The sequence below is a fragment of the Eubalaena glacialis genome, chromosome 3 (assembly GCF_028564815.1).
Source record: "Eubalaena glacialis isolate mEubGla1 chromosome 3, mEubGla1.1.hap2.+ XY, whole genome shotgun sequence".
NCBI classification, from domain to species: domain Eukaryota; kingdom Metazoa; phylum Chordata; class Mammalia; order Artiodactyla; family Balaenidae; genus Eubalaena; species Eubalaena glacialis.
In genome coordinates this window covers 78,593,612-78,607,239 of record NC_083718.1, presented here as the reverse complement: position 1 = coordinate 78,607,239, position 13,628 = coordinate 78,593,612, and the positions used below count along the sequence as shown (strand labels likewise).

Below are 13,628 nucleotides of genomic sequence, written 5' to 3'. Positions count from 1 at the left end.
CCAGGCTCTAGCTGTCCCCACATCATGGGTATTCTGTACCTGTCTTATTCTCACACTTTTGTTTGCATAGTTCCATCTATTTGTTAGGATGTGTGTTTTGGGCTGTATTATGTTCTACCATGGTTATCTGTATTCTTCTTTGCTTCTCCAGTAGACTAACCCCCTTATATCCTGTAATTCCTGATATAGCACCCTATATATAATATACACTCTATAGAAACTTACTTAATTGGTATAGATAACCTCATATTCCTTCAAACTGAAATATTTCAGTTTGAAGGAATTGGCTTGAGATATTGAAAATGAGAATTTTGTGCCTTACTGGAGGTACAATCTGGACCTAGAGGCACACTCCAAACCCATCAGTGAAGAGCACCTGTACCTAGACTGCTCCTAGATGCTCCACTCATGGGCCAGACTTGGAAATTGCCCACCCCACTGGTGGAAGTCTGCCTCTGGAGCTTTACCTGGCCTGGCTGAGGAACAGGAAGAATTTTAGGTCCTCCTGTAGGTTCTCCTTATGTTCCTCCGTAAGCCCCAGCAGGTCATTCCAGGCCTCATTCAGCTCCAGTCGCTGCCTCTGCAGGTCATCGGTGGCATCTGGGTGGGACTCACTGAGCCGATCTGCTGTCTCCCCCAATACAGCCACCTAGGAAGTCAAAAGCTCTGACAATTAGCCTGGAGTCACACCTGAATCCTAGCAAAGGAAGAGTTCCAAGCCCCGGTGGTGCTCCTTCCTCAAATAGACTTCAATGAGGTACAAGAACACCTTGCTACTTTATAAAATATTGTACATTTAAGAATAAACCTTTGTAAAAATAAATAAATAAACAAACAAACAAATAAGTAAGTATGTAACAAGGCTATCAGGCAGGGTGATTGACTCGGTTGGTGGCAAGTGTCTAATTTTTAATGTGAAAATCTATTCAGTGTAGACATTTTCTGTGCTTCTTTTTGCTTTACATGATAATGCAAGTTCTATGATGTCTCTGATTTTTCCAGAGTGTATTTGGCAAGCTCTAGAGTTCATTTTTTGGTCAGAGTAGGATTAAGCTCCTTCAATCCCTTGCTAAGGAAACTCTGTACCATACTCAGGCATAGATCTGGCCATTTCCTATTTATCTTAGGCTGCTGACCTCCAACTAACTTCTGTAAGTTCTGGCCTATTGGAACTCACTAAAGAGGTACTTAGATAGTAGGAAGTTAATTTTCAATATATTTTCCCTCAATGTAATTTGGTGCACACACTGTGGAAAACAGTATGGAGGTTCCTCAGAAAACTAAAAATAAGTTTTTAAGAAGAATTCTAAGAATTACTCTATGATCCAGCAATCCCACTCCTGGGCGTATATCCAGACAAAACTATAATTCAAAAGATACATGCACCCCTATGTTCATAGCAGCACCATTTACAATAGCCAAGACATGGAAACAAACTAAATGTCCATCGACAGATGAATGGATAAAGAAGATGTGGTATATATACAAAGGAATATTACTCAGCCATAAAAAGGAATGAAATAATACCCTTTGCAGCAACATGGATGCAACTAGAGATTATCATACTAAGTGAAGTAAATCAGAAAGAGAAAGACAAATACCATATGATATCACTTATATGTGGAATCTATAATATGACACAAATGAACATATCTATGAAACAGAAACAGAATCATGGACATAGAGAACAGACTGGTGGTTGCCAAGGGGGAGAGGGTTGGGGAAGGAATGGAGTGGGAGGTTGGGGTTAGCAGATGCAAGCTTTTCTATATAGAATGGATAAACAATAAGGTCCTACTGTATAGCACAGAGAACTATATTCAATATCCTATGATAAACCATAATAGAAAAGAATATAAAAAAAGAATGCATATATATATATATATATATATATGTATAACTGAATCACTTTGCTGTACAGCAGTAATTAACACAACATTGTAAATCAACTATAATTTTTAAAAATTTAAAGAGTTTTTCCTCCATGTGAATGGTCCTGGGGCATACCCTCTTAGTGGACTTACCTTAGGGACAAGGTAAAAGTACAAGTATGCAGTAGGATAAAGAGAACTATAAGAATAAGAGACTGGACAATAAAACTAAAGAAAAGGACATTAATAGGTATAAATATGAAGATGATCATGTTGGAAAAGCTTAAAAGCACATCTCACCTTTTCCTCCAGGGGTATGAGGTCCCTCTCAAAGCCCTCATGCTGTCGCTGAAGGGCTTGAACACTGAACAAGTCTGAGCCAGGGTCAGCAGCACTGAGGGCCTGACACTTCTTCTCAATCTGTTCCTTGGTGTCATCTGCTTCTCTGGTACATGAGAGTGAAGAGTTTAAGAATAATAGGCATACTAGAGGCAGACTAGCTGAGTTCACAAAGAAGTCATCACTACCATCATCATCATCCTTTTTAATGTGTTAGAACTTAGGTGCATTTAATCTTTACAACAACTACTTGAGGTCTAGTTACTATTACCAGTCCCATTTTACATATGAGAAAATTAAAGCTTAAGAAGCTAAGCAGAAAAAAAAAAAAAATTAACTATTTTTTCAAGGTTATACCACTGCCAAATGGTGGAGCCTAACTTTCAACCAGGTAGCCAGATGGCAAAGCTCCATGTTTAACTGTTACGTTTCATGATTTTCCATCTTAAGCCATTCTAAACAAGACCTGTCTGCATTTCAGTTTTCCCTTCTCTGAATATTCAAAAATACATTTATACACAGTAAAGGTGTTTGGTTTTCATTAGGCTTGTTCATTCATTTGTTTGCTTACTTAGTTGTGTGTGTTTCTTAGTATAGACACAGATTTGGAAATCAGACATAAAAAATTGTTGAATCAACATTTAGATTCAATGTGATGTTTCTTGCCCTCTACTGTCTACTTCTAGTTCAGAAATGTAATTACTTCAACCTCTTGTTTCAATTTCAATTTTCATTCACTATCATGAAAACATATAAAGACTGCTAATTATGTATGTACCAGGGCCCAAGCCTAGGTACTAGAAAATTGAAGTTGGTTGTTTGGGTGCAGCCTATGTGCCAAGTGAGAAATTTACTACTGAAGAGCCTGATTTCTGATCTTCTCCAGGAAGAAGGGTTAAATTTATAGCTATGGATCTACTATACTAAGTAGAATTGGCAGTTCTTGAGTGGGTTCTAGAGTAACACTGCTTTGCAGTTAAAATTCTTACCTGTGAAACATTTGGACAGCATGGGCACTGCCCAACAGCTGGCGCTGTTCCTCTGCCAACCTCTGCAAGGACCCCCAGCGGGCATTCAACTCCTGAAAGAGGCAAACACAGACTTTAGTTAGGGAGCTAACTCAGACAGCTCAGTGGTGTCTAAAGACTAGATGGTTGTGGTTAAAACTTCCAAAACTGTGTTGAATAATAGTGGTGAGAGTGGGCAACCCTGTCTGTTCCTGATCTTAGTGGAAATGGTTTCACTTTTTCACCATTGAGGATGATGTTGGCTGTGGGTTTGTCATATATGGCCTTTATTATGTTGAGGAAAGTTCCCTCTATGCCTACTTTCTGGAGGGTTTTTATCATAAATGGGTGTTGAATTTTGTCGAAAGTTTTCTCTGCATCTATTGAGATGTTCATACGGCTTTTCTCCTTCAATTTGTTAATAAGATGTATCACGTTGATTGATTTGCATATATTAAAGAATCATTGCATTCCTGGGATAAATCCCACTTGATCATAGTGTATGATCCTTTTAATGTGCTGTTGGATTCTGTTTGCTAGTATTTTTTGAAGATTTTTGCATCTATGTTCATCAGTGATATTGGCCTGTAGTTTTCTTTCTTTGTGACATCTTTGTCTGGTTTTGGTATCAGAGTGATGGTGGCTCTGTAGAATGAGTTTGGGAGTGTTCCTCCTTCTGCTATATTTTGGAAGAGTTTCAGAAGGATAGGTGTTAGCTATTCTCTAAATGTTTGATAGAATTCGCCTGTGAAGCCATCTGGTCCTGGGCTTTCGTTTGTTGGAAGACTTTTAATCACAGTTTCAATTTCAGTGCTTGTGACTGGTATGTTCATATTTTCTATTTCTTCCTGGTTCAGTCTTGGCAGGTTGTGCATTTCTAAGAATTTGCCCATTTCTTCCAGGTTGTCCATTTTATTGGCATACAGTTGCTTGTAGTAATCTCTCATGATCCTTTGTATTTCTGCAGTGTCAGTTGTGACTTCTCCTTTTTCATTTCTAATTCTATTGATTTGAGTCTTCTCCCTTTTTTTCTTAATAAGTCTGGCAATGGTTTATCAATTTTGTTTATCTTCTCAAAGAACCAGATTTTAGTTTTATTGATCTTTGCTATCGTTTCCTTCATTTCTTTTTCATTTATTTCTGATCTGATCTTTATGATTTCTTTCCTACTGCGAACTTTGGGTTTTTGTTTGTTTGTTTGTTTTTCTTTCTCTAATTGCTTTAGGTGTAAGGTTAGGTTGTTTATTTGAGATGTTTCTTGTTTCTTAAGGTAGGATTGTATTGCTATAAACTTTCCTCTTAGAACTGCTTTTGCTGCATCCCATAGGTTTTGGGTCATAGTGTTTTCATTGTCATTTGTTTCTAGGTATTTTTTGATTTCCTCTTTAGCCACAGCAATCAGAGAAGAAAAAGAAATAAAAGGAATCCAAATTGGAAAAGAAGAAGTAAAGCTGTCACTGTTTGCAGATGACATGATACTATAAATAGAGATTCCTAAAGATGCTACCAGAAAACTATTAAAGCTAATCAATGAATTTGGCAAAGTAGCAGGATACAAAATTAATGCACAGAAATATCTTGCATTCCTATACACTAATGATGAAAAATCTGAAAATCAAATTAAGAAAACACTCCCATTTACCATTGCAACAAAAAGAATAAAATATCTAGGAATAAACCTACCTAAGGAGACAAAAACCTGTATGGAGAAAATTATAAGACACTGATGAAGGAAATTAAAGATGATACAAGTAGATGGAGAGATATACCATGTTCTTGGATTGGAAGAATTAACATTGTGAAAATGACTCTACTACCCAAAGCAATCTACAGATTCAATGCAATCCCTATCAAACTACCACTGGTATTTTTCACAGAACTAGAACAAAAAATTTCACAATTTGTATAGAAACACAACAGACCCTGAATAGCTGAAGCAATCTTGAGAAAGAAAAACAGAGCTGGAGGAATCAAGCTCCCTGACTTCAGACTATACTACAAAGCTACAGTAATCAAGACAGTATGGTACTGGCAGAGACACAGAAATATAGATCAATGGAACAGGATTGAAAGTCCAGAGATAAACCCACGCACATATGGTCACCTTATCTTTGATAAAGGAGGCAAGAATATACAGTGGAGAAAAGACAGCCTCTTTAATAAGTGATGCTGTGAAAACTGGACAGCTACATGTAAAAGAATGAAATTAGAACACTCCCTAACACCATACACAAAAATAAACTCAAGATGGATTAAAGACCTAAATGTAAGGCCAGACAACATCAAACTCTTAGAGGAAAACATAGGCAGAACACTCTATGACACAAATCACAACAAGATCCTTTTTGACCCACCTCCTAGAGAAATGGAAATAAAAACAAAAATAAACAAATGGGACCTAGTGAAACTTAAAAGCTTTTGCACAGCAAAGGAAACCATAAACAAGACCAAAAGACAGCCCTCAGAATGGGAGAAAATATTTACAAATGAAGCAACTGACAAAGGATTAATCTCTAAAATTTACAAGCAGCTCATGCAGCTCAATATCAAAAAAACAAACAACCCAATCCAAAAATGGGCAGAAGACCTAAATAGACATTTCTCCAAAGAAGATATAAGATTGCCTACAGACACATGAAAGAATGCTCAACATCATTAATCATTAGAGAAATGCAAATCAAAACTACAATGAGATATCATCTCACACTGGTCAGAATGGCCATCATCAAAAAATCTACAAACAAGAAATGTTGGAGAGGGTCTGGAGAAAGGGAACCCTCTTGCACTGTTGGTGGGAATGTAAATTGATACAGCCACTATGGAGAACAGTATGGAGGTTCCTTAAAAAACTAAAAATAGAACTACCATACCATCCTAGCAATCCCACTACTGGGCATGTACCCTGAGAAAACCATAATTCATGTACCAAAATATTCATTGCAGCTCTGTTTACAATAGCCAGGACATGGAAGCAACCTTAGTATCCATCAACAGATGAATGGATAAAGAAGATGTGGCAATGGAATGGAACAATGGAGTATTACTCAGCCATAAAGAGGAACGAAACTGAGTTATTTGTAGTTAGGTGGATGGACCTAGAGACTATCATACAGAGTGAAGTAAGTCAGAAAGAGAAAAACAAATACCGTATGCTAACATATATATATGGAATCTAAAAAAAAAAAAAAAAAATGGTCATAAAGAGCCTAGGGGCAAGACGGGACTAAAGATGCAGACCTAATAAAGAATGGACTTGAGGATATGGGGAAGGGGAAGGGTAAGCTGGGACAAAGTGAGAGAGTGGCATGGACATATATACACTACCAAATGTAAAATAGATAGTGGGAAGCGGCTGCATAGCACAGGGAGATCAGCTCGGTGCTTTGTGACCACCTAGAGGGGTGGGATAGGGAGGGTGGGAGGGAAGGAGATATAAGAGGGAAGAGGTATGGGGACATATGTATATGTATAACTGATTCACTTTGTTATAAAGCAGAAACTAACACACCATTGTAAAGCAATTATATCCAAGTAAAGATGTGAAAAAAAAAAAAAAAAACGACTAGATGGGGCTTAAACCCTGGTTGTTTTCATGTTATCTCCTTTAGAAAATGCACAGGTTTCTTTCTTTCTTGGATAGCTTGAACTTGGGTCTCAACTATACCAATGTAGTTAAGAAAGGAATTAGTTTTCTTCTGAAACTGATGTTCTAGGGTGGAACAATCCACCTTAGAGCAGCAATTAATGTTGGCTGCCACAGAGATACATTACAACCTCTGAAAAATGAGTGGAAAGTGTTGCCTTGGTAGTTAGAAGGTATTACCTTTCTCTATGAGAAATATAATACCACTCTGTGTCTTGAAATGACTAAACCAGGTAGCCTCTTAGAGCTCTGTTTTACTGTAGAGAGTGAGCAAATTGTTCCTATGCACTTTCCTTCTCACTCTTACCCCAGGTCAATCACCACAAAAGGAGGCAGAGAATTCATCCTCACTGGTTTATGACAACTCAGAGAACTGGACTAGACATTCTATTAATTCATTACATCTTTTATGGAACCACAAGTCCAAATCTGAGTCAGGTCTAGAATGCCTTCTCCCCCATCTCTACTACCTATATTCTTCTTTCATCAGATTTTATCAGAGTATCTCTTCCAGTAAATTTTATTGATTAACCACTTCCCACTGTCATAGCTCCTTTATCTGCATTTTCTTTGTATTCATGCATTTGATCACTGAATTTCTTGTGGCGATGGGGTGTGTGTGGCAATTTATAGATTTCAGATCATTTAAAATGGATACATGGCTGGACTATCTGAACTATTTCCTTTGACCTTTCCTGTAGCTAGCTCCATACTGCCATTACCTTCTGCATGTTCTAGTTGATCTTCAGAATATGAAATTAAGTATTTTTAAATGAAATGAAGATTCCCCAAACCTGGTAGTGAGAAGAAATAGTTACCTGCTGTATTTGAGCTCCTTCTGGTGTCAGAAGCTCTTCAAATTGAAGATCATCAGCCACTTTGTTGATATCCCTCAGCCGAGGCTCATTGGTCTTCAAATCCTAGGTGGGAAAATGTATCCAAAGCAGTATAAATCCCCCTCTCAAGAATCTTTCATACTTACCTGCTCATCTTTGCCCCGACTTGGTTACAGGTTAAAACATATTGCTAACCACATTTGCAGTACACAGCAAACTGCCTTCCTCCAATCTGCCACAAAGAAGAGTACCTTTAAACTCCCTGATACCCAGTGGCTATCAAAAACGTGACAAGAGTGCTGTTATTTATATGGATTATGGAGCACATTAATTTTCCTAGATTTCTCCCTGGATTAAATTATACCATCAAAGGAGTCTATACCTGAGCCATGTAATGTTCTTTGCTACCAATACAAATTCCTCCACCTTTTGTAGAATTTCATTGTCTGAGTTGCAATTTGCTTATATTAAGATATGTTGTAACAGCTCTAGGGAACTCATCACCATGCCTATGGTGATGACATTGTTTATTTCACTATGCAATGGCCTTTTAATGAGTTTTCTCATGAAAGTCTCATTCTTGGTATTCTTTTATAAATTGTACCCTCTTTTTTTCTCCTTCCCTTTCTTTCACTTCTCTCTCTCTCCATATGTATATATATGTACTTTATCTTTATCTATCTATCTATCTATCTATCTATCTATCTATCTATCTATCTATCTATCTATCTGATAGTTTTGTATAGCTTTGAGTTCCATGTGTAAGGAAAGTATCATATGGAAAAGAAAGGAGGAAGTAGTTTATACTAATTGCTAGTTAAAATAATAGAATGGATCTGAGAGAATAAAGGAGAATGGAAAGGTTTTAGGTAGGCAGAAAATTAGAAATTTTCTGGTTGTAAAGTCAGGTTGTTCTTCCCACCTTTCCATCCAAACTTCTGCCCCATAATTAGACCTTGCAAGAGTCTCATAACACCCCATCTCAACCTGGGCAGCAGGAACACAAGACAGTATAGGACAAGTTGTGAAGATTCTGGGAGACCAGCACTTCCAGTAGGATGTGGGAGTGGCAGGAACTGCAGGCTGCAAAGTCAGGGTGACTAGTTTCCTCTGCATTTTCCTTCCACTTGTAATATCCAGGGAAATATTTGAAATGTGGAAGTCTCAGTAGTTTGGGGGAGGATATTTAGCAAATATGAAATTAAGGATTTACTGAGGAGGAGATATGGGGTAAAAGGAAATGATGATAACCCTCATAAAGCCATCTAGAGGAGTTGGTTCCTCTTTCTCACCATTTGGAACTCATCAAACTTTTTCTGCAGCTCCCAAACATCATCTAATTCCACCCCGCTGTTTTCTGCCTTTTTTTCTCGGATCCAGTCCAGCATGTCTCCTGCCTCATAGGCCAGCAAAAACTCATTGTAACGTTGCAATAGACGACGTCTGCGTTCTTCTGCCCGATCCAGGAGAGAAAGGTACCTGGGTGGAGAAACAAAGAGAATGGGAAATGTGGAATAAGAGATGGAGAAAACACAGAAGAGTAGAGGCAGGGTGAGAAAGGGAGAGAATGAAAGGGACAAAAATGAGAGGGAGGAAAAAATCAAAAGAAAACAGTAAAGAGAAGAGGAAATAAAGATGGAAGGAAAATAGCATTGAGAACAGAGAGACAAGAGTGTTCTATTTAAAAACAATAAAAATGTAAATGTTCCAATAGTATGACTGACAATACGCCTTCCTCATTCTATAGAAGTGAAAATCTCACATTCTTATTGACAACTGGATATGAAGTAGCCTGGCATAGTAAACAAAGTTCACACAGAAGTCAGAAGACCTTTTGATAACCTTGAAAGAGTGAAAGAGTGCCAGGCAGGAAGTCAGAATATGTGACCCTAATATGTGTCTGACCTCTGGCACTTGACTTAATGGTTCTGGGGTTCCCTTTCCTCATTTAAAAAGTAAAGGGTTTGAATTACCTTAAGTTTACTTTCAGCTCTTAAAATCTGTGAATTTGCAAAGATCCTTAATCTAACAGATATAGAATCATAAGATGTGTTTTTGACCAATCTGAAATGTTTGGCCAAACACTGTTCTGTTCTCCAGCCTTCAGAACTTACTGGTTCTCAATCTGTTCCTGACGCTGGGTGATGTTGCCTGGCTCTTCTCGCCTCCGTTGCGGGAGCATAGGAAACTCATCACGGGCAAGTTTCCTGACGTAGACAGCTGGCACAAAGCCCTGGTGATCATCAGCTTCCACTTTCCACCAGTCCTAAAGGGAGAGAAAATCCCCACTTCTTCCTTAGTTCTTGGAAAAGCCACGTATAGGAGAAGTTTTAACCCTCATAACTAAGTCTCTAGGCAAAGGGACAGGCTGATGGCCAGATGAAGCAAACCATTGCTTATGGGTAGCATATAATTTTTATATATTACAAAGAAGATACATCAGAAGTTGCAGGAATTGCAGAGATAAGCCTCTGAAGTCAGAATCTGATATTTGATGTTAGATCCTTAACTGTGATGAGGTTTTCAAAAACTGACAGCCATTCTCTTCATGATGGGGCATTTTGTCCACTAGGAATTCACAAAAAACCCATAGGGCCAGAATCAAACTGGGCTTTTCGTGGGTGAAGCACCTGTGTATGACAATATTGTATAATAACTTCTAACCATCCCTCTCCCAGAGCCCCTAAATATTGTGTGTTGCCCTGAAATTCACCTATGCGAATGCTTTATGCTTAAGTATGACCTTGATCTCCACAGGAGGGTTGCTATACTAACTGCTCTGGAGTTAACATCCTCAGAGAATAATGTGGTGAAATGAAGAAGACTGAGCAAAGAGAAAAGAGGACTGGAACACAGCTTATTTGATGATAAAAATCTTGCTTCTCTAAAAAAATTACTTGCCCTCAGAGTAACAAATCCCAAGCTCTCTTTTTTTCTTCTCAATCATTTTTGGAGATTAATGAAGCATTAGAATATAAAAATATTTCTCATGCTCTTATGAGAAATATATTTAAAATCCTAGACCATACTTTGTCAGTATTCTCACAGCCATAAGGGCTAAAGAAAATCTAAGTTGACAAAAGACTTCTCCTTGACCAGGCTCCTCTTAACCCCATCCATTTTTGTTCCATTACTAGGAACACTGGGTCAGAAGAGGAGCAAGGAAAGATGAGAAGAAAGAGGCAGTTTAATCCTGTAAATATATTACAGAATTGTCACTCACGGCTTACATGTCTTTGGGCTAGTTACTTAAGCTCTTTGAGTCCTCACTTTGTTAACTGTAAAATTGGTATTATAATCTCAAAAGATATGTACAGGATCCTACACAGCATCTGGAGGAAAGATACTGCTCAATAAATTATGGTTATTTAAGAGAGAGAGAAATAGAAAAATATTAGCTGGTTAAAATATGGGTATCTGGCAGGGTTGGGAGAGTCGACTGCAAGAGCCACCCTGTTGACGGGGAGAAAGGTAGAAGGGAAAGTCACCTTGTTGATGGAACTGAGCAGTGTTAAGATATCATCTTTCTTCATGGTGACTTCTCGGGGGCTGCGGGCCTGGAAGTCATATAAGGCCACAACCCTCTCTTCTCGAGCAGCTTCCTCCACGGGTGCAGCCTGTTGTTGCTGAACAAAAACAGTAAGCTGAACAAGCCAGTCACCCATAGGAAAGATTTCCCTGTACAGCCTACCCATGGTGGGCCGTCCCTGCACCTTACAGGAGAGAGGAGCCCCTGGCTGAAATCTCTTACATGGCTGCCAGTAACAGAGCTATTGCAATATGCCATCTTCAGAGATATCGTTCCATCCTAACACTTCTCAGGGGACAGGCGGGCTGGGAAATACGAACACAGAGTGAGCAAGTAAGAATGTAAGTTTTCAAAAACATATTAAATGCTCTAAACCACCAGTTCTTAAGCAGGCAATAAAGGATTGTATGCATCCGTGTTTCAGAAAATTGTTTGAGAAAGTGAAAGACCCACTATCTCTCATCACCTTCTCCATTCCCTGGGTCTTTAAAGCGTTTTGTCAAGCAACCGTGGACTTTCTTTTTTAGAGATGGGTGATCTACAGCACAGGAAAGGCCACAGAATTTAAAAAATTGAGAACATAAACTGAGATCAAATATCTTGTCTCTCTCTCCTTTTTAACCTGTCCTCCAAGGTATAGTCTTCTCTGATTTTCATTTTTCACAAATATCATATCTCTGAGAGAATGAACAAAATATAATCCCCCTTCATAAGCAACGGCTCACACTTCCTTCAGATTGGAGCTGAAGATGTACTTCCCCTTACATATCCCTCTGATTTTGTATCCTTCAAGTACTGTTTCCTCATAACTTACAATTCATAAATCCACCTGTTTTTGTGTAGGCACCCACTGTGCAGAGCTTGAGGAAGGCACAGCACCAAAGCTCTCTAAATATATATTGACTCGACATAGTGAGTCTATGTCTTTTCTACTCCCAGTGTATGGATTCAGAGCCCCTCATAAGACAGAATTCCTTGAATGTCAGAAGTGTACCTCTGTTGCTTCCACTATACTATGAGATACCCATATCATTTAGTTGATTCCAGCTCCCATCACTCTTCAGGACATTTATTTCCACCTTGCAGTCTAGCCATTCTCACATTCTCAATCCATTGCATTTCCCATTTCTCAAATACACTTGATTATTTTGTGCTTCAGTGCATTTGCTCTCATAGCTTATTCACTAGAAGAGCCCTTCTTCTCATTATCTGCATAGTAAACTACCCTTAAAAAAAAATAAACTGGCTTGCCTCAGCTATGAAGATTTTCCTATCTTCCAGCACTCTTATTTCAAGAGAATGAAACACTCCTTTCTTTGAGATTATTTTTCCTGTTCATATATCTATTATATGCAATTATTTGTTAAAATTTATGACCTAATAGACTGTAATTTTCCTTCAAGTCAGGATTATTTTTTATTCATGCTTGCACATGGTAGACATTTAATAAGTGTCAGTATAAAAAAAAAAAAAAAACTAAGAAAGGGAGGAAATAAATCAGGAGGGAATATAAGAGGAGAGATGCAAATAAAAGAAGTAAGAAAAGAAGGAGAATGAAAATATAAAATGAAAAAGGAAAGCAAAAAAATAATATACCAGTGAATAAATGATAATACTTACTGAGAAATTCTTATAAACTAAATCTCTGTAGGTGCTACAAAGATGCTACAGTGCCTGCCTAAAGATCACAGGACTATTTTCTATTGCAGTTGCTTCCTGGACTATGTAAAGTAAAAACTGGTAACAAAGAGAATCTCCTAATTCCTTTTACTCTGTGGTGGAGAATGTCATTCTTGTCATACCTAAGTCCTTCTTACCTGACAGGCTTCTGCCTGATCCCGAAGAGCTTGCATACTGTTTCCAAAAGCCTTCAGATCCACCAGAAAGGCCTCATGCTTCTTTAGAAGAGCCTGAATTTGTTGATGGGAAGATCATCAGAAGCAAATACAGGAAGAACACTAAGCATCCCTGGGGAGGGTTTCAACTATTGTTTTGTGTTATACTTATTGTCCTAATTCCTGGTACGAGACACTTTCCACCTATAATAAATTTTTTAACTCTAAATTTGCAAGTATCAAGAAAATAAGAGTTAAATGAGCAACAATATCAATATATTTGCTTTAATCAAAATAAAGTCAAATTGCACAAGTGTTTTCTCAATGCACATCACAGCTGAAAAAGGATACTGCTGAAAACATTGCTTTGTAGGATTAAATATTGGCATAATTTTAGATGCCCATGTCAAGTACTTCTAGTGCATAGGGTTTGTGAAATACTATACTGGCTGACCATAGGACAATGAGCAAAACAAAGAAAGGGATATAAAGGGTAATTATGACCTTTGAAGTTCTTCTTGCCCCAATGTGTCTGCCTGACTTTATTACAATAAAGTAATTAAGTATA

General features: G+C 38.0%; 1 protein-coding gene across 1 annotated transcript in view; it reads right to left on the bottom strand.

Annotated features, from left to right (window-relative positions):
• SPTA1 (spectrin alpha, erythrocytic 1) overlaps positions 1–13,628 on the bottom strand; it is a 70,435-nt gene that overhangs the window by 25,653 nt on the left and 31,154 nt on the right. The window contains exons 19-26 of the mRNA XM_061185863.1: positions 13,043–13,135; positions 11,185–11,322; positions 9,811–9,962; positions 8,989–9,175; positions 7,679–7,780; positions 3,200–3,291; positions 2,172–2,316; positions 468–649 (exon numbers count right to left, since the gene is read on the bottom strand). Coding sequence (XP_061041846.1) covers positions 468–649; positions 2,172–2,316; positions 3,200–3,291; positions 7,679–7,780; positions 8,989–9,175; positions 9,811–9,962; positions 11,185–11,322; positions 13,043–13,135 — 1,091 coding nt within the window. The remainder of the gene's footprint in view (positions 1–467; positions 650–2,171; positions 2,317–3,199; positions 3,292–7,678; positions 7,781–8,988; positions 9,176–9,810; positions 9,963–11,184; positions 11,323–13,042; positions 13,136–13,628) is intronic.